Here is a 21196-nt window from a genome sequence, read left to right on the forward strand (position 1 = left end):
GAAGAATGTGTCCCCCCTCCTTTTAATACTTGAGATGAATTAAATATTTTATAGAAGCTGACAAAACTGGAAATATTTTTTTGTCAGAACCGTGTCATAAAACAGAAAATAGGTAAGGAGAAAGCACTCAAGGATAAAAGCATTTTGACATTTCTGAGTGCTTATTTTTGACATATAGACTGTAAAATTATTGGGCCAAAAAGGTACAAGCCATTACCTTGTTAACAGGACACTATGAAAGAATGAGCCCTTCGGAGGCCAATGAAATGGGAAGGTCAGGAATCACTCCCCAATGTCCACTTAAGTTAAAAACAGCTGAGCTTTTCAGAAAGAGCCTAAGAAAGTCGGATACTTGCTTCCTGCAGAAATCTAACTGAAGTGGGCATCAACCCGTACAAATTACCTCAGGACCAGAACCTTTGGAAATCAACTTGCCTCCACTACCTTCATTCACCAAGACCTGACCTGCCGTGGGAGCAGACCCATCTATTTCCTAAGGCTTTTGAACTGTTCCTTCAACTGTCAATTCCATAATCTGTGATTTTAGTTTGCATTGAAATGCATATTGTTGGAAGCATTCTCTCTCAAACACACATTTCTAAATGCATTTTCCCTTTCTAAATACATGTGTCTAAGTGGCTTGGATAAGGGGTTTGAGCCAACAGTGATCCACGGCCAGCAGAGTCCAGTCACAGAAGCAGAGTCAAGTGCATGCGGTGAAGATCAGGCTAAGCAGGTGTTCTCCTGCCCAAATGGATAACTCAAGACACAACTAGTAATGTCAAGACAGGAGACTTCTTAAATAAAGGGCAGATGAAAACAGGCCCCTGGGTTGCTCCAAGTGGGCTTTACTGGCTTCAGTTTGGACAACAGAGGCATGCTGTCTCAGCAAGGAGTTGAGGCCAACCAAGGCCTTATGAGGAGGCCTGTACTGTGGGCAGCTCCAAACTTCTTGGAGGAGATGCAAAAGGACCTTGCCTGATTTTGCAGTCTTAGACTTGAGCAAGGTTGGGGCCACTGGGGTTCTTCCAGCCAGCCTTCTTCCAAGCCAGAGGGCCAGCCAGGACAGCCTGGAGTAAAAGCCTGACTTTCCTACCCCCAAGGAAGGAGCCTATGCAGCTTCTTCAGTGGAGGCCTTTGCAGCACACTGGAAGGTCCAAAGGCCAGGCAATCTGACACCCACGACCCTTGGAGCAGTGATATCCCGATCCACCCTTTCCTCTGGCATGTGAATCAGATCAGCTGCTACAGAAACTTGCAGCAGCTGGATTCCTTAAGCATGCTTAGTCTGACAGGAGGTTCCAGACGGATCCACAATAGGATTCCTTTTAAAACTCATGTGTACCTAGCAGACATCCTTGTGCACACAGCATCGGCACCTCCCCCCGCCCCCCCCCCCAAAAAGGAACTCTCCTGTGGCAATAACTCTGGGGAGGCAATTCCTGCTTTGGACCCCATATCTTGCTCGTGCAACCCCCAGAAGTGCCATTATCTTTGGATGCTGAGAAATGGACCCCAGACTCCTATAAAGAACAGGAGGAGAGTGGGGAGCAGTCCTGGACTGGGTCCCCACTTTCCCAACCTTCTTTTGCGAGGAGAAGCCAGTGCTTGCAGGAGAAGACTGTCGGCCCTTTCACAGGCAGCCGCAGAACCTGAAGGGCAATGATAAGATGCAGGAGCCGGTAGAGAGAGAGAATGTGAGACCCGTGTTAAGCAGGGCTGCCTCATCAGGCTCATCCCATTCAGAGAAGCACTGCCTTAACCAGAAAAAAAGAAAAAGACACTGGCTCCCTTTAATCTGCGGCAGTGTTCGTCTGCTAGAAAACTTAAATGGCCTGTGCTGTCCCTCCCAAGGTGACCTTCATTGTTTTAACATGCTAAAATATCTGGCTTACGAGACAGACTACAAAGATGAGTGGGGGAGGGGGCATCCGAGCAGCCCTTTGTGCTTTGAATGGTTTCTAGGCAGGGTTTAACTGGTAAGGTATACCAAATGAAAACAGCATAATGAGAGTTTGGAAAGCAATTATTCACAGAAGGGTTATTATTTTTAAGAAAGATGAAGGGAACCACGCTCTCTCTCTCCCTTCCCCTGAATGGAACTGTTTGCCCATCCCTTCCCTTTATACTGGCTCACTGAAACCAGCACTTAGGGAAGGAGGAGGAGGAGGAAAAAAGCAGGAAAGGCACGCTGAAAAGCTCCTGGGCTGGCAAGCAGAGGCAATTTAATTAGGTGTCCATGTGATCTTCCAAAACAGCAGGTCTGGGGAGAAGGTGCCAAGGAGAAACTTTGCAGAGAAGCATCCAACTTCTTCGCAGCTCATAAAAGAGATTTTGAGCCTGGCTCAGGAAATCAGAAATGCAATTTAAAGAATCACTGAGGGAGCCTGGGATCTGGGGATGGGGGCGAACCCTGAGCCAAAAGCAGCAGAAAAGCAAAAGCAGTGTTCATATCAGTTCAAATTCTTAAACTCGCTTCACACCGACGAGCGTATGAGGTGGGCAACCTCACCTTTGGCTGAGACACCACCGAATGGTCTTCTGTATTGAGGCATTGCTGGTGCACACAAGGAAACTCCATGGAGGAAACTGTTCATACATTTGCACATCTTTCCTTCAAATGTATTTCATGCACCTGCCCGACAGGTCTCCAAGGTGACTGATAATAATGCATAATGCCTCTACCGACTTACGGCAAGTGCTACCATCTCTCCGGTGTTTCAGGCCAGAAACCTTGCCTAGTCTATCTTGAGGTGCCAAAGATCAAACATGGGAACCCCGGATTTCCTTGTTTGCAGTATTTGCATACCATTCCTGAGCAATGAACAGTGCAAAGCAAAAACTGGTGAAAGAGTAAAACGATGCACCGGAGCCACAGGAAGTCAGCATCGGAGACTTCCTGGAACGAGAGTGTCTTCAGCAGGTGCCCAGAACAGCACAGGGCTGGTTCCTGCCTGAGCTCCGGGGCAGGGATAGCCACAGGAACTGGGCCGCCACTGGTGCCTTTTCTCCCGGCGGGCAGCAGTTGGGCCTTGGCTCCCTGTGGAAGCACCAGGAGGATGCCCGTGGAAAGCACGTGCCGGAGTCCAGAGCTCTGTCACCTCTGGCACTTGATGGCTTTACTGGTCCTCCCTCTCCAGGGAAGGCACAGCAGGCACCCTACACTTCTGCTTTTGATAACTCTGACAGCAAATATGTCTCTCATCAATGGCATGACTATTCTTGGTAAGCCTTATCACCCACATGCCTGTCTTTTTTTATCTAACAGTTTGTGCAAAAGAGGCCTCTGCTATTTTTTTTAAGTCGAACGTCCATTAAGTTTCTATCCGTCAACGTATCTCCTTGCAAGGGTTATGTTGCAGCCTCATCAAACAATGCACCACAATTAGTTTCAGAGAGAGAGAGAGAGAGAGAGAGAAAGAGAGAGAGAGGATGAGAGATAGAGGGAGGTGTGCAAGTGTGAATGCTAATGTTGGCCTCCTCTCACCAAGTCTAATTTCCCGGTCCCTTCACGCTCCTTTTCTATTTTGACCTCCCCAAAACCACTATGATTCATCCATGCAACTGACAGTTCTAAAACTTTTCCAAGGATATGTTCAAAATAGCCTAAAGAGCAAAAAGCTACTTTGCAGGCATCGCAGAGGTGGAAATCACAGGAAACCAGGAGCTGCCTCAGGCCACGTCAGACGACAAGCTGAGCAGTGGCTGCAAGGAGTGGCGATGGCTCCGCGGGGTTCCTGGCCCTGGACAGACCCCTCATCTGCTCCCTGCTAGATGGGGGCGCCAGGGACTGAAACTGGGGCTTCCCTTCCCATGGCAGAGCCAGGCTGCGGAGGGCCCTCGATCAAGGCACTGCCCTCTCCATCATTGCCACTGCCCCCTCCTGAGCCTCGCCCTCCTTCTTGCAACTGCTGCTGCTGCTGCCTCGCTTGGCAGGGGAAGAACAGACAGGCAGGAGCTCCTCCTGCCCACCATGTGGGCTAGACCGAGACACAGGTGGGCAACCAGCTGCACTGGGGAAGAGGAGAAGCCAGTCTGGAGCACTGGTTTTGTCACAGGCCCCTGCCAGCATGTGGGCCATCGCCAGGGGCCCAGCAAAGGCTGCCGTGCAGGAAACGCACAGGATCAGAACCGGAAGGGGGCGAGTAAGCCATCGAGTGCAACGCCCGGCCCGGTGCAGCCAGGTACTTCCCACCTGGCGTAGAAATCAAGCAGGGCAACGGAGGCTCAGTTGCTCCATCTTTTCCTCTCCTTCCATAGGGAAGGAACAGGAAGTCCAGCACAGAAATCGAGCAGAGGAGGAGAGGACGCAGGGAGCGCCTATTTCGAGGCTGGAGAATGTTGTGCTTGCCGAGGCTTTTCACTCGCCAGCTGGGCTCACAAAGGAAAGGCGGAAAGCTTTGCCTGTACTTCACAGTGCCCTCTTCTGAACAAAATGCAAGTAAATAAAAGAATAGGCGAGCTAGTCACCTAGGGGTCTAGTTTCCAAGGTCGGTGGAGCAGGCATGCTTTTCTGCATTTAAAATAACTGCTCCTATTCATCAAATGATTCCAATTAATACCGAAATGCACTGGAGCCACGTGGGCTTTGCAACAAGGTCATCACTTTTCTGCTGCTCAGGGAGGATTCACTGCTTTAAGTTCGTGTGTGTTTGTTCCACTGCGTTAGGAAGGCTAGCTTTGCCCCTGCGTGCAAACAGATTGTAGGGGCTGTTCCAATAGGAAAAGCAACGTCTTCATCCCCTCCCCTACCTCTCTCTCTCTCTACACACACACACACACACACACAGAGAGAGAGAGAGAGAGAGAGAGAGAGAGAGAGAGAGAGAGAGAGATTACACACACACACACGCGCGCGCGCGCGTATATATTTGTATTTTATTGTGTTGTAAGCCGCCCCGAGGCTTCAGCAAGGGGCGGCATAGAAATGTTCTAATAAATAAATTATTTATTTATTTATTTATAATTTTTTTATATATAAATAAATTTATTTATTTATATATATATATATATATATATATAGAGAGAGAGAGAGAGAGAGAGAGATTATATATCTCATTTATATATATTATATATATCGTGAGCAGAGCCGGCTGGTGCCGAAGGTCAGACTAGATGGCCTGGGAGGCCCCTTCTGACTCGCTCTGTTTTCTATGTTTCTATGTTTCTACATATATATATATATAGAGAGAGAGAGAGACAGAGAGAGAGAGATTATATATATATATATATATAATATAATCTTGCTTACAAAGCAGACTACAGCTAAAAGAGGGCCTCCTTCATCATATTCACCATGCACCAGATTCCTCTCCCTCAATTATAGGCTATGAACGTATCATTCCCTTCATTTCCAAGGTCGAGGCTGCAAGTGCCAACCGCCGCGGAGCCAAAGTGGCACCACAGACAGACGCGCGGATGGAATGCGATCAGGAGGTTGTTGGGAGCATCCCAAGGGCTGCACACGGCCAGTGGCCCCAGGAGACTCACTTTTGGGGTGGGGCTGCAATGCAGAACTGGGGGGGGGGGAGGGCTGGAAGGGCGGTATCCCAACTCCAAACTGCCGCATTTCACACAGTGCGAAATTTTGCGCCCGCTTTGCTACTGGTGTAAACTAAGCTGGGTACAAACCCCACCGAGCACAGATGCCGTTCCTTTTCTGCACAGGATCTTGCTTAGCTGAGCCAAAATATGATGGCCTCTCTGCACAGGATTTTTCTCCCCCCTCCACTGCCTTTTCTGCACATTTTATTATAACTTTACTAAGCAAGCAGGGGAAACACAGCTAGGATGAGACTGAAGATCAATACAAAATCTAAGACAAAAGCTTACCCAGTGCAAACAGTGCTAATTTACACTAACAAGTCCACATGAAATAATGGAGGGATTAGTAATTAACTCTTGCATTGTTATTTGCTACATGAAGAAATCCAATAACAAACCACCACAAAAGCTCTTATGCAGAGGGGAACTGGCAGTCTTCTGGCCTCGTAACACAGAGCACCCCCCGTTATAAAATTGCTCATAATCAATACAAGCAACACAAACAATATTTGGATGGCTCAGCAAAAAGTTACATACTGTGAGGTACAAATTGATTTTTTGGGGGGAATGAAAGCATAGGAGAAGAGGTGCTGCAGCTGAGCAAAGCACGGCCAAGGGAGCTTAGCATCCTTTTTCCACCACAGGTGCCGATGGGCAGTGCCCCTGCAGGAAGGGAAGGCAACAGAAAAATGCCTTCCATGCTTGCGAGTTTGCTCCTGCTGCAGGAGCAGGAGACTGAAGCTGTGAGCCTTCCAGGAAAAGCCCAGGACTTGGAGACCCAAATGCACCCTCCCTGACCTTCCAGAAAGCAAAGCCTACAGGTCCTACCTTGGTCTCTGTCCTCCTTGTGGTCCCGTCTTCTGAAGTCACGATGGAAACATGGGAGGTCGGGGTGCCTGGGTCTTCCTCTACGGTGACCGTCTCCTCCACCATTTCCTGGGGCTCCTGCATCATGGCTATTGATGTCTGGTTGCTGGGGCTTTGCTCCTAGGCAAAGAAGAACGGAATGCATGAACACTTCGAAGGAGGGAGAGCAGGGGGGACGCGATGCCAGGTGCACAATCCGCGGGAGTCAGGTGGAGGTCCCTGTGGGTTCCTAAACTTTCAAGCCCCTGTCCGTGCCTGGCATTGTTCAAGAGCAACTTCTGGATCATTGTTGCCGAGGCTCCCATCAGTCACAAGAAGCAAGTCAGTTGCTGGCAAATTTACACCCCCTGGGAATCCCACCACGTCAGCTTCAGGACGGAATTCTACAAGTTGGATCTCCTCTAGCAAGAAAGATACTCCCACTGCGGAGTCGTGCTGTATTGGCAATGCAGCCCATGTCCCAAGGACCACGTTCACAGCAGCCTTCTCCAACTGGGCACCCCCCAGGGCTGCGGTGCCACAACTCCCATCATCCCCAGCCATTATCTGGGGTGATGGAGGTTGTAGCCCAACCCCCAGTCAGCATGGCTGCTATGTTATAGCATGGATGGGACGGCTGTGGCTACATAAGCGAGAACCCTTGCTCCGGAAGACTGGAACACTAGGGAATGGAGCCAATGCTTTGACTGGGAGAGATTCCAGACATGAGGGCATCCCCTTGCTAAGCGCAGGCAGATGGATGTGTTCCCATGACTTTCTGCTGCTCAGAGTGCGAATCGTGATGCTGTCACACATGGCACCAAACCAGCATATCAAAAGCATCACGCTATCTTATCCTCGCACGCTGTGAGGCCAGGACTTCGGGGCAGAAGGTGAGGGCCCATCTCGGCAGACTGAATGGATGTCGCCCTTTGACTAGGGCTGCCTGAACAATGTGTTCTTGTTCTTTTCTTGCCCAGTTTGCACCTTCTAAATGCAATCTATGGTCAAAGTCCGTTTCTAAGCTTGAGATGTGATGCACACCCCCCCCCCCCCATGTGTGTGCATGCATGCATGCATTTTGAAAATTTGCAGAAGAATAGGTACTTTTGGAAAAGGGTGAAGAAATACACTCTCGTCAATGTGTACATGCCAAAGGTGTGCACCACTGATGTGTACATCTGGAAAAAATACAAAAATATTTTCATGCCAAGAAAGAAAGAAAGAAAGAAAGAAAGAAAGAAAGAAAGCAAGCAAGCAAGCAAGCAAGCAAGCAAGCAAGCAAGCAAGCAAGCGAGTGAGCGAGCCCATGATCTGATAAGGACTGGAGTTAGAAAGAACTTGGAGATGGAGCTTGGAGAACTTACATGAGTTCGAGTTTTGCTGATCCGCACACCCTAAATGCATTTTGAAATACACAAAGTAACACTAATTGCCTTCTAAAAAGCCACCCACCCAAAAGACCATTAAGCCCAGAGTCTAAAATTACCGAGCTGCAGTAGCAACGCAAAACTTTTAAGTCTTTTTAATAACCTACAGAGAAGCTAAGAAGTCATTTGCTCACAAGCCCCAAGAACTTGTCTCTATATTTACTCACTGGGCCTCCATTTAAATCAACAATAAGGCACTTCTCACAGGAGGACTGATTGTAAACTAGCTTTAAAGTGACATGAGCAGGAACCATGAAGATTATTCTTATTCTTATTATTTTTCTGCTTCACATTAAATACTCTGATTTAATTTTGTTCTCTTAATTGCTATGATTTTGTAACACTTGAATATCAACATAAACATGAATTATGGTTATAAACAGAACAACAGAAAAGAGACAGGAAGGAGGGTTAAATTGACTTGTGAAAGCCACCCTATAGCTTATGCCCTAAATAACTCCAGCAAGTGGGGTGCATTCAAAGCTACCATTACGGAATATTTACAAAAGACCATTTTGCCATATTTAAAAGCGATTTGTGTGTTCTCTCTTGCATGGGTCAAACCTCCAAGTTCTTATTTACTGTGTCAGTAAATAAAGGATGCAACACCATGAATGTAGCTATAAATCTAAGGAGATACTAGGTAAGTTCAATTACAAAGGTGATGCCGCTGGTGTGCTTTTTGTGATGGGTGTTCCTTTATAAGCACAAAATGAAGAGGACAAAGTGGAGTCATCGGTCCAGAGCAGCCTGACCGATGGACATTGGGTCGTTCCCATGCCTGACAGTCAAAAATCTAACCCCCCCCCCCAAAAAAAGGGACACCACTGTGGTACTAAGCAGTCTTAGTGGTACAGTGAGAAAAAGCTGGTGCCCTAAAGAGAAACACAATCATCTTGTTCTCACGGAGATTTTCAGGGTCACGTTTGTTCCATCTCACATGTGCGTGACTGTTTGGCTGTAAACCCAGCAAAGACCTTCGTATGGTAAGTGTGTGCATTCTCCTAACGCACACATCTGTCCCAACTCAGAGAGTCATTTTGTATGCATGTTTTCTCTGCACATGTTTTTCCTAACAAGTTGTTTCATTCTGGGGCAAAACTGCCTCACCTGAGTTGGTTCGGGAGATCCAGATTTGCAGAATTTGCATGAAAATCTTGACACAAGGAATTGCCTCACTTATCTTTAGTGCCCAGGAAACGGGAAGCCTGCATATTCCAAACCAGACTATTTTCTCCATGTGGCTTGGCCCATGTTGTCTGTTCTGACTGGCAGCAGCTCTGCAGGGTCTGAAGCAGAAGATTTGAACAGCACTTGCTCCCTGAACTTTTGTTAAACTGGAGCTGAGGACTTCGACAGCGACAGCATCAGCATCGGACCTCCCTGGGCAACCACCTTGCACTCCACCATCCTCTAACCCCCTTGATTGTCAATGGCTTGGTGCACCAAAGGGCACCAGCAAGTGAGTCTAGCCCCACTTCGGATTTGGTTCCTCACCTTCTCCATAGAACGCAGTCAGTCAGTTTATTGTATTTAGCCATAGGCCATTACGAGCTAACAAGGCAAAACATTGAATTAACAAATAAAACCATAAAACAAATGTATTAAAACATAATACTAAAAGACAGACCAGGTGTAATTCAGGACGGTGTCCCCTTCCAAGCCTTCCTAGCTCTTATCTTTTTAGCTGTGAGAGCAAAAAGAGATACTTGATAAGACACATGTGTATCAGCATCTGATACGTAACAGGGACACTAACTTCTCTGAATCAAAGTAGGCATTAAAGGCGGGTAGTATGAGTCAATTTTTTTCCCTAGGTTCACAATATAACAAACTGAAGAATATAGAAACACAGAAACAGGGTGAGTCAGAAGGGGCCTCCCGGACCATCTAGTCTGACCCCTGGCTCCAGCTGGCTCTGCTCACGACATGCCTATCATGTGCATGTCTAGCCTATCCTTGAACACCCTCACTGATGGGGCCTCAACCACCTCCCATGGAATATAATGCAAGAGGTCCTCTAATTCAGGTGATCCACAGATGCAGACACGCTGCTCCATTGGAATATGATAATAGCAACCAGTTAGTAAAGCTGAATATGTGGTTTGGACACGAAGGGCTGTAAAGGCCACCCTAAGGCTATAATTAGGGGTGGAAACTAAGTAATCAGATCTTAGATGGTCATGTTTAATTCGTTTAAACCAAGGGGCAGCCTTGGAATGGAGAACTGAAAATTGGTCAGCAGAGAAAGCAGGTGCCCCACCACTGAGCCATGGTAGCAGATGTTTCTTGCTAATGAAATGCTTTTCCTGCAGCTTGAGAAAATGCTGGGGACAAGAGCCAGTCTTGAAACGAATGGCAAACATGCAATGGCCTTGTAAAACTGTAAGAGCCACTGGTCAAACACCACAGACAGGATAAAGGTAGGGAGCCTGTTTCTGTAAGCTGCCTCCTTCTCCCATGCAGAAGTTCTGAAAGCAACCACGAGGCAGAAGAGAACAGATGAGGAGACAGCAAACCTTCTCACAGCAGGCTGACACTCCAAGTGTCATTTCCAGCAATCACGGCTGCTAACAGATTGTCTTAAGTACTTCCACTATGGGCAAGTTAGAGCATCATTTTTCATTTCATGTGCAAAGAAGCTGACAGAAAAGGGAAATGCTCCTACGCAGATGCAGGGTTCCTCTTCTGCTCTCCATGGAGCACACCAAGTTTCAATCAAGATACTGCAGTTCTCTTCAAGGATGTACCAAGCTCTCCAAACTGTTCTCGTCAAGGACACCCCAATCAACTCTAAGTTATAAATTGCCCACTACGCAAGACTTCTGCATGCATCCGTCTGCAAGCCCCATGTTGTTCTGGCTGTCCAGTGTTTTCCAATGACAAGAAGTCTCCTGGGTGTTTTTTTTTTTAAGTTCAGTGATGAGCTTCAATTTGTTCACGCATCAGAGTTTGTCTCTTTCTTTTGCCTTTTTTAAACATTTATGTTCTGCCTTTTTCTCCTCTTGCATGAAACCTATGGCCATTGCCCTCTCCATTCGTAGCAGGGCAATAACCCTCTGAGACAGATTAAGCTGAAGGTCAGTGACTGGCTCAAAATCATCCAGTGAGCTTCCTGGCTGCGTGCAGACACAAACCCAGATTTTCCAAGTCCTGGCCCAACACTATCTAAGCATCACGTCACTTGGATTCTTCTGAGATTCTTCTCCGATCTGTGACTCACCCAAACTGAGCTTCATGGCCTTGTGGAGAATATAACCTGGATCTCCCGAGTCCCAGTCCAACAATCTACCCATATACTGCTAAATAGCGTAACTTAGGTGCTACGAGACTTCGCAGCAATCAAGAAGTCCTTAGTTTAAGTCTCAACTCTGCCTGAACTCCATAGGTGGCCTTAAATAAGCCAGCCTCCCCCACTCTCTGCCCACCCCAGTTTAGGTAGGGATTGGGTGGGTGGCTAGCATGAAATGGTGGCTTGAAGAGAGGTTCAAGGAGCTAGATATATTTATCCTGAAGACCGAGGGTAAGGAGACATGACAGCTCTCCTTGGATAACCAAAACTCTCCTGCACAGAGGAAGGCTGCTGTCCCAGAAGGCAGGGCCTGACTATGGATTTCCTTTAACTTCTACACCACCCAACAGCCAAAGCTCTCCAAGTTTACATTGGAGAAGGGTAGATTTGGTTAAACATTCGAAGGTACCTCTTGATGGGAGCGGCAGCTTAGAAATGTAGGTGGGCTACTGCACGTTGGAAGTCTTCAGGTAAAGGCTGGAGGTCCACCTGTTGAGGATGCATTCATTTTGTATTTCCTGCATCAATGAGCAAGGGGATAGAACAGACGGTCCCCCTCCAGTTCTAGGATTCTAAGGAAGGATTTTCATTTTCCTTTCCCGTGGGTTTTCTTTTCTTTTGTTTTGGTTTTGGGTTTTCTTGATAGTTGAACTTCCACGGCAGGAAATAGATACAGGCTCAAACACACACTCTTGTGCAGCATCTCGTCGATGTGGTAAGTCCTTCATTTCTGTCTCCCTGTCCTCGCACTGATACCTTCCGTTCCTCGTGTTATTTCAAGTCTGGCAGGGTTAACAGGAAAGGCACAGATGTATCTGTGGCAAAGAGATGTTCCTCAAAGTGCCTTTTTGTGCCTCTGAATGGGACGCGGAGCTTTGAATGCTCTTTGTTAAAGCTCTGCATGGGAAGAAAACGGGCTGCTTAATCCTCACATGATCTCAAACCTCCTTTGAGACAAAACCGGCTGAGGTGCCCTTGTTCAGGAAGGCCCTTTATTTACAGCTACAGACTGACATTTTGGAAGAATACTTGGTGTTGCAATTACGGGCTTAGATTTTAACCCTGCAGGCAGTTTTCGCTTCTAGAGAGCTCAAACAATAAACCCAGCCACAGCGCCTCCCTTCCCAACAGGCACTGCCGTGCATAAACTGGGACAAAGGTTCTCTCCGGATTTTAATGAGCGCTGTAGTTTTCTCCACCCTGCCCTGAATTGACAACCAGGCAGGTTGACTTTTTGATCTGTTTTGGCTTGGCTTCCTAGACAGGGCTCTCTTAATGGTGTGCTTTTTTCCGAAGACAGGCACCTAAAAAGGTGTCACTGAGTAAACCCACCTTTGGGAGCGACACCTTTGTCATGAAACCCAATCAGCCCCAGTCTCTGCCTCAGAAAAGCTGACTGCTTCTTGTGCAAGAGTAGCTGCACTGATCTGTGCCTTTACTGTGCACAGAGCCAACATTGGGGCTACTCGGTAACACAGACTTATCTCAACAGGTAACATGGAAACACACACACAAGCCATGCACAATAAAGCAGTGATCAAGACAGGAAATGTACAACACGCCCAGACAGCCAGTGCAGTACTCCGTGAATCCAAAATGGCTCAAATGGAGGAGCAGCTTTGCCTTACGCCAAAACGGTGATGGTGCAGGTGCTGAGGGAAACTGCTGGGGGGGGGGGACATTCATAAGCAAGGAGACCCCACCCTTCGTAGCCCCCCAGTCGACTCCATCCACAAATTTGCTAAAGCCACATGTTTGTCTTTTCTTCTTCCTTTCCCACCTCCTCAAACAAGCATCCCCAACCAAAGCTCTCAAAAATTAACACTCTGATTACGTTATTAATTCATGATTAAGTCATCCCAAACATTAACCCTTCCTTCCAAACTGGACTTCAGTTCAGGAGCTACTGACCCATGCATCCTTTCAGACTTCTTCTTCTGTGCAGTCTAACTATTCTACGATAGCAAGTGGGGAAGAGTGCTTTTGTACTTTTATAGGCTTTTTGCGACTCAAAAAAGAAATTGTGTTTAGAATAAAAATAAAACTCGCACTTTGTATCCAGGGTAGCCTGTGGGCAAAGCAAATCTTTAAAGCTTGGCACTTATGCAGACTGTGAAGCAGAGTACGCTGGTTTTAAATGAGCTGTGGAGCCGGTTTTTATCCAGCGACGGGCTTGCAAATGACAGTCCTGGGAGATTTTGGGATGGATCTGCATTCCTAAAGTAATATGCTATCAGCTGGAAGGGACTGTCCTTTCCAAAAATCCGGAAGATTAAATCGCTCCTTGGCTCACAAAGAAGATTTTGCAGGGCAGGAAACAAACTGGCAAGCAGAATGGCGGTTGTGCGGCAGGAATATCCGTGATCATGGAGCTGGGACCCTGTGAAGGGTGTCCGTGGCCAGCCGCTTGCCCAGAGCCTGCGGACAAAGCCTGCTGGCCTTGCTCCTTCTCTTTGCCTGCGTATCCAGCCTGCCACTCGCTCTGCCCAGCCCATCGAGGGGTGGCTGTGAAGAGGGGCAGTTGTGCCAGGGCCAGCCAGCTCCAGCAATGATGAACGAGAGGGTGAGGAGCACCGGGAGCCTGATTCATGCCCTGAGTGGACTCAGGGACCGGATTGCCTCCTTCCAGCTCTACAACTCTGCATGTCTCCTGCAAGGTGGGCAAGTTTGGGCTCACGGCCAAGGTTCACATGCCTGCAGGGGCCCACGGACAAGAACTGCCTGAAGGAAGGTCAAGATCTCTTCTTGTTAATGCCAGAGTGTAGGGCACGGAATAATCAAGTCATGTTGCAATAACCCAGATTCAGGCTGGACATCAGGAAAGCTTCCTCACTGTCAGAGCAATACAACAGTGGGACCAGCTGCCCAGAGAGGGGGTGGGCGCTCCCACAATGGAGACATTCAGAAAGGAACTGGACGGCCCTCTGAGTGGGATGGCGTGATGTGGTGTCCTAAGGCAGCAGGGAGTTGGACTCAATGGCCTTCATGGTCCCTTCCAACTCTGCTATTCTATGATTCGTCCCCATTGCAGCCTGCTTGTTCGCCTGCTCCGGCTCGGACAAGGATGGCGGAAAGGAAGTGCAGCAGGGGCTACTGCCAACTTGCGGCTTGGCCCTCTCCTGGCCAAGCAAGCAGGCTGAGAAACGAGGAGGAGGAGGAGCCGTTGCAGCTGGGGATCAGGGTGGTGCAGAAGAGAGCTTTCTAAAGGAAGGGGCCCATGCGGGGTGGCTTGCCCGAGAGCTCTGCAAAAGCTGAAGGAGGCATGCTTGGGAAGCCAGTACGAAATCCGCGGAGTGTGTGCGCAGAAAATGTCCTGGCCAACGTCCTGGAGAAACATATTGGCTTGGCTCAGAGCAAGCGCCAGCGCATGTTGCGCTGGTGTTGTGTGAGCAAGCCTGGGTCTCCGGGACTCCTCGCTCTGGCAAACAAGCCAGTCCTGGTGCATCCAGACAGAGGAAGAAGGACAGAAGCAGAGCACGTGATCAAATGAAGAGGATTGCCTCCAGAGGACCTGTGGCTGAAATACACCTTGCTCCAACACGGAATCCAATCTCGCCACTCCCCCAATCACATGAGCATGCAGGTAATGAGATTATGCAGAGGAGGGGACGGTTCGTGTACGCGTGACGTGGCTTTTCACGTTACAAGTGAATTCCCTCTTCCAAACCACCATGGAAAGATGACTGTCCCATCCTGTTTTTCCCATTCTACCTGATACCTCTAGCATCTCCCTTGTCTCATAAAAGCTGCACTTCTATTGCCCACAGCTTAGAAAAGGAAACTTCGATTTAGGGATGGAGGGGACAGAAAATCAGCAGCAATGATAAAATGGACCGCATGCAGAAGTATTCCTTACTTATCTGTTTTGCGGAGGAAACATTTTAGGAACTCTGCTATTATTCTGTTCCAGAGAGAAACCTCAATTTCCTGCTTTCCTGTGTCACAGCCAGAATGCTGTGATAAACAACCGTCTGTGTACTTCACATGCCAATGGTTAATTAATGAGCAGCACAATTCTATGGCTGCTGGACAGACTCTCGGTGACCACAGAACTTTTCGGAGGCCCTGCTCCATCCGTGGACACTCTGAAGCCAGCGTGGCGCCTTCCCACCCTCCCAGTCAGAGCAGAAGCCACTGCACTGTCTGTGGCTCGGAAGTCGCGAGAGCTACAGTGGGAAGGGGCTTTGCAGGGGGCCGGGGGAAGAAGCAGGCTGGCCACCCCACCAAGCGCCCTCGTGGTGCCTCATGGCCCCGGACACCCACTTCGCTGTCTAGCTGTTTGGCAGCGTGAAAAGCACGCAGGTAGCCTTCCTCTCCTGGCCCGCCACTGCCACGTGCAAGAGATCCGCCAAGTTCAGAGGGTCGTGGGCCACCCACCTCTTGGGTTCCCACCCTAAGGAGCTTTGTGCGTCGCATCAGTGGGGACGGCTCCTCATTCGGCAGCAGAAACAATTTTAGGAGGACTTACACAGGAGCCCTCATCATGGATGAGGCACCATCTTGCCAATATCCCCCCCCCCCCCCGCAGTGCAATTGCTGTGCCGTGAGCAAACATGAAATGCACAAAGGCTGACAGAGAGGAAGAACAAGATCTCTTCTTGTTCACTCCAGAGTGCAGGACATGGGATAATGAGTCTGGCAATGGACCCTATTACTGGGGGGGGGGGGCTTTTCCTCACTGGAGACATTCAAAAAGTGTGTGGACACTCATCTAAATGGGGTGGTGTAACCTAGCGTCCTGCAGTAACAGGGGGTTGGACCCAGTGGCCCTCCTGGCCCCTTCCAACTCTGCGATTCCATTATTCTTTGATTCTACTGTGTGTCAGTTCCGCTCTTTTACTTACTCTAACCCACTCTCAGAACTCCGGTGAGGCATCTCAGAAATGTCATAGAAAAAACAAAGCAATCAGTAGACCAATAAATACACAGGGAAGTCAATAGAATCAATCCCAGTTTCTGGACGAAGTCAGATGACAGTGTGAGAAGTGATGTGTGTTCATTTGCTTTGTTTGCCTAGCAGGGGAGGGAAGGGGAAAAAGAGCGCAAACCCATATTTCGCCATGCTGCCCTGGAAGAGACACTAGAGCTGTTGTCCAGCCATGCAGTCACTTCCCATAAGAACACAGGCATCGGCACTGTCTCGCCGAGCCGACAATGAAGGCTTTTATGCTATTTTAACCATCTGAAGTGTCTCCGTTAATGGAGGAGCAGGCAATTGTCCCTCAACTGTTTCTGATTGACTGGAATGATGGATGCTGCTGACCCGCTGAACCTTTTCCATGCACAATGAAAAAGGGCTGCAAGAGATCATAAAGATCTTCCAAAGGATTAAGACCGGGAAGAGGCAGAAATGGGGCGGCACTGCTTCATTCGCTTCGCCTCTCTGGGAGTTGCTTTTGATAAGCAGGAGGAGTGCGTGAGTTTGTTTCAAAAAATTATCGAAACGATCACAAAAATAATAGAGAGGACGAGCAGGCAATCGGTGTCACACGCCCTGGTGCACATTCCCTCTCTCCATTAGAGACCGGCGGATGCCTTGTGTGCGATTGCCACACAAGTTGCCCTGAAGATCAGAAATGGCAATTTGTCACTTTGACAAGAAAGATGTCTCCTGGGGCTTTTTCAGCATCTCGCCTCACTTAAGGGTCTGGCTCCCACCCCCAGCCCCGATCCAGCTGGAAAGACAGTGCAAAATAATGGTGCTGAAGTGTTAAATCATGAGCGCTATCAAAGCAGGGTTACATGTGTACATGTGTGTGCATTGATTGTGCCACAGTGTGCGCGCATTTGAAAAGTAATGCTCAACTCAGTTGCTCAACTCAGTAGCGGTGAATGAAACACAGTTGGCTGACCTTCAGAACACAATAATTGCCCGTAGCTTTGAAGCTGAGGGAGGTCGAGCCGTTCATTGTGGCCACTGCAGAAGTAAAATCTCCCAGCTTCCAGCTAGGGACTGTGGAGACAATGCTCAGTTTATAGACCCAAAAGACAGGATCACAAGAACCCCGAAAATAGCACGCTTGCCAGTCATTGGGTGTCATCCCAAAACTGATCCAAGGAAATCAACGGAAAAGAGAACAGAGCAGTTTGGAGAAGAGAGTTTATCAGGACAATTTCCATGCCCCAACGTGTTTGACAACTGTCTCAGGGAGAGCTTTTAAACTGTTTGACTGGAGAGGTTTCTCTTTCCCTTGATTTCATTTCGATCCTGCTTTTCCTTTGCATTTATCTATTGATATGATTTCTACCCTACATTTCTACACAAAGGCATGCTCAAAGAAGCACATAAGATTTTTTTTTTTTTTAAGCTTACAGGCAAGCACATCTTTTCATGTAAGATAACTTGCAACTGACACTTCCAACGAATGCAAGATTTCAACAAAGACCCTTGTCAAAATGCAATGCTGAATTGGATCATGTTAATAACATTCTCTTTTGACACCTGCTTGAGGTACCCTCTTGCCTTGCCTTTTTTGAGGGGGAGGCCATTATCTTCCCCCCGCAGGAAACGATTCCTCTCATCTCCTTTCCCTCCTGCAGTCTCAGGTACTGATTTGTAAGCTGACTTCTCTAAAGGCTTTCAGGCCAGATCGACCAATGCAACGAGGATGGGACAGGTCAAGATGCTCTGTTTTCTGAGAGAAAGCTGCGGTGCCTTGATGAGGGATTAATTAATTTAAACTTGGGTGAGCAACTCATGGGACTCCAGATGGGTGTATGATGCAGGGAGTTCGGGAAAGGGTGCAAGGAATCGCTGCGTCTCGTTTGCGCCTTCTCCTTGTAAGGGTCTCTTTGCATCCTGCCTCGTTGGCCTTCAGCTCTGCTCATCCCTGGAACGCAGGCCCTTCCCTGAAGTGGGATTCGGCCCTTGGGTCCGGCTCCCCTGCTGGAACCACTCAGCTACCCCAGCAAGGGCAGACCTGCCTCACTCGTGGCGCCTAGTTAGAGGTTAAGGCAGGGTGTGCTCCCCTGTGGTTCTCCAGGGCTTCCTGAACTGCACCTGCCACCAGCCTACACTGACCTGGACTGCAGAGACCTGTAGCAAGCTGGACTTCGCTTTTAAATCCCCGTGTCTGATCCAGAGGGGCACAGATCCTGCACTCGGAAAACCAGGCTCCCAGGATTACTTGTGCGAGTCAGCCTAAAAAGCAAGTGAAGGAAAGTGGCGCTAAGGCAGTCTGGATCTAGACGGAGCTCCTTGAAGCCTGTATGTCTTTAGGAAAGTCCAGGACAACACTCACAGCAAAAATAATTTGCATGCCCCCAGGACCTGCTTAAGCGTTTACACAGTACTTTGCCTACAGTAGCATCAAATAGCGAACTGGGTTTCCCAGAATGCTCCTGCATCTGCTGCTCCAGGGCATTATGGGAAATTTAAAGTGGCACTTTGAAGCTACATGTTGATGCTAAGTAAACCCAGTGCTTTTTTTTTTTTTTTGTCATAGAATGCACCAGAACGGATGTGTCTTTTTTTGACAGATTTTCCAAGTTTTAAAAGTAACTTTTGAAAATTTGATGTGTGGTCCACATGGATTTGAATCGCCCTGTCAAGCGTAGCAGGTCGGTGGCAAAATCATTAAAACAGTGCATGCGGGCTGCTTGTTTGTCGAGTCCGATGCATGTGTACTTCGTCCGTGCTGGTTGTGATGGCGCTGCTGCTCGGCCTGTGGCTGGTCGTGTGGTCGTGCGCCGAGTGCTTACTGCGAGCGGCGACCGCTATGTTTCGTTACACAACTGATGTGTGCGGGTGTGCGTTCAGTGACTGACTGCATGCGAAGGGTAAATAATATCATGAGTTCCAGGACCATTTTTCTTACAAAAAAAGCACTGAGTAAACCCGTATCTAGGTGAGGGCCACTACCAATTGCCAGGTGCCTCCAGAAACCTGGCGCTGGCCCTGGCAGTGAGCACAGCAAGCAAAAGGAAAGGAGGACAAAGGATTTTTCGCCTGCCCCTGCAGCACGGAAAGCGTTCGAGTCATTCTGCCCCATATTAGATCCAGCTTCCCAACAAGGTCAGCATCTACCACTGAAGTGGTTTGCTCAGGACATAAATCCCTCAAGCAAGGCACACAAACAAAACGGATGAGATACAAATTCAAAATGAAGGATAATTGCGGCATTCCCTAAATCTGTAAACTGGATTAAGAAGCGGTGCCGATGGTGCTTGGAATGAATGCATGGCTGATTGGAAGGAGGAGGATTAAAACATGGCTCCCTCTTGCTAGTTTCCATGCATTAACACTCAGATGCAGTTCTGGGCATCGCCCGAGAACTGTCTACATCCACAGAAGTTTTGCAACATACCTCACAAATCTGCTTTACCTGCTACCCATGGAGCTGAAGGAACACATCCCGAAAAAGAACAAGAAAAATAGGGCTTCCAAAACACTCGTATATTTAAAATATTTTAGCAGAAGACCTAATTACCAGAGACTACAGCTGTTGCCCATGGTGGCTTTGTTCCATCTCTCTTTACTTACTGTTTAGATCATGACTGCCAACAGACCTGCAATAATAGTAACAGTAATATCATCATCATCTCCAGGATGAGTCACTTGCAAATTCTTTCCTTTGTCAAGCATGCTTTATCCCTTTCCCTGTCTGCTCTTGATTCAGAATTAAAATTAATTTCACGGCAGTGCGTCACATGGCATTCGCCAGGGCAGAGTGTGCTGTGGGCCCCAGCTTTCCTTTCTGCAAATTCTGAAAGTCATGCTCCGACCTCAGAATACACGATGGACATTAAGGAACAAGTAGCTCCACAGCCCATAATAATGCAATCTGCTTCCTGGTAGGAGTGTTTTCCTCCGCACCACATGTAAGAAGGGTCCTGCTCATGCTGGAGCCAAGGACCAGCCTCTCCAGCTTCCCGCTTCCCACGGCGACTGGCCAGATGTTTCCTGGGCGCCCAGAAGATAACAGCGAGTGAGCTGCACCTGGAGGGCTGGGCTGGGCTGGGACTCGGGAGAGCCAGGTTCTAGTCTAGTCACTCAGCCAGGAAGCTCTCTAGGCCAGCCGCTGACGCTCACCCTAACCCCCGTCACAGGATGGCTGTGAGGACAAGACGGAGAGGAACCACCGTCTGCTCTTTGCGGGGGGGGGGGGGGTGGAATATGCATGCAACAAACTAAAGACCTTGCTTGATATTTTGCTCCCCTAAAAATCTCATTTTTGTTACTCTTACGCAAAATGAGACGAGGCTAATGTGAGAATCAGAAATTAGCTATCTGCTGGATTTCATGCCTCACTGAGAACAGTTCTCGTAAGTTTAAACGTGTCAAAAGAACATTTAAATGCATAATCAGAGTTCTTTCTTTCTTTCTTTCTTTCTTTCTTTCTTTCTTTCTTTCTTTCTTCCGTCCTTCCGTCCGTCCTTTCCTCCCCCTTCCCTTCCCTTCTTTGTTACTAAGGGTTCATTTGGTGTTGTCATCGCCAACACCATAGAAAGAGTAAATCCTTGCCTTCCCAAGTCCCTTCCCCTTGAAAGTTTCCTCCCCCGCTTCATATTGCCCTATATTTAAACAGCAAACATTTGTGTATGTAAATAAGATCACAAAGCAGAAACTGGATAAATAATTAGTGAGATAAACAAAACAGTTTAGTGTCATGCATCCCTTGGTTGTCCTGAACTTGTTTTGCATGGTTCAAAAATTTCCCCCCATATTAACTAGGAAGTATTTCCTTTTAGTCATTTGATGTAACATACTTTTTAATGGGCAGCTAAGGTCAACTGGTCTGGAATCCAAGTGCTTATATTTAGATTTTGTTTTGATCCTCTATTATTGTGCGCATGGAACAGAATTGGGATCTAGATAAAATTTGGAAGGATGACAGCAAAAAATGAGTCTCCCATTAACTATTCCCTTCCAGTTATTTAGTGGCACCTGCCTTGAACTTGGAAGTTTTGTTTTACTTATTGATGCAATAAATGTGCATCATTTTTGAAGTCCATTGTCTTAGTTCCCATAATAGATCATTGACTGAACCTTCACCAAAGCTACCACCACTCCTTCAATGTCTATCCTGCCCAACAGTCAAAGCTCTCTGGGTGGTTTAGCAAAGATTAAAACCTCCAAAATACA

General features: G+C 47.9%; 1 protein-coding gene across 12 annotated transcripts in view; it reads right to left on the reverse strand.

Annotated features, from left to right (window-relative positions):
* Window positions 1-21196, reverse strand: part of ARVCF (ARVCF delta catenin family member) — a 195269-nt gene that overhangs the window by 103856 nt on the left and 70217 nt on the right. For 6 of the 12 annotated variants that reach the window (XM_044440633.1, XM_044440631.1, XM_044440634.1 and 3 more), the window contains one exon: window positions 6373-6531. In XM_044440633.1, the coding sequence (XP_044296568.1) occupies window positions 6373-6531 (159 nt within the window). Of the gene's footprint in view, window positions 1-6372; window positions 6532-7497; window positions 8567-10339; window positions 12006-21196 lie in introns of those variants that run through there. The other 6 variants (XR_006415718.1, XR_006415719.1, XM_044440632.1 and 3 more) reach the window with 5 other exon arrangements.

Source organism: Varanus komodoensis, unplaced genomic scaffold, assembly GCF_004798865.1.
Source record: "Varanus komodoensis strain SLA01 unplaced genomic scaffold, ASM479886v1 scaffold38, whole genome shotgun sequence".
NCBI classification, from domain to species: Eukaryota; Metazoa; Chordata; class Lepidosauria; order Squamata; family Varanidae; genus Varanus; species Varanus komodoensis.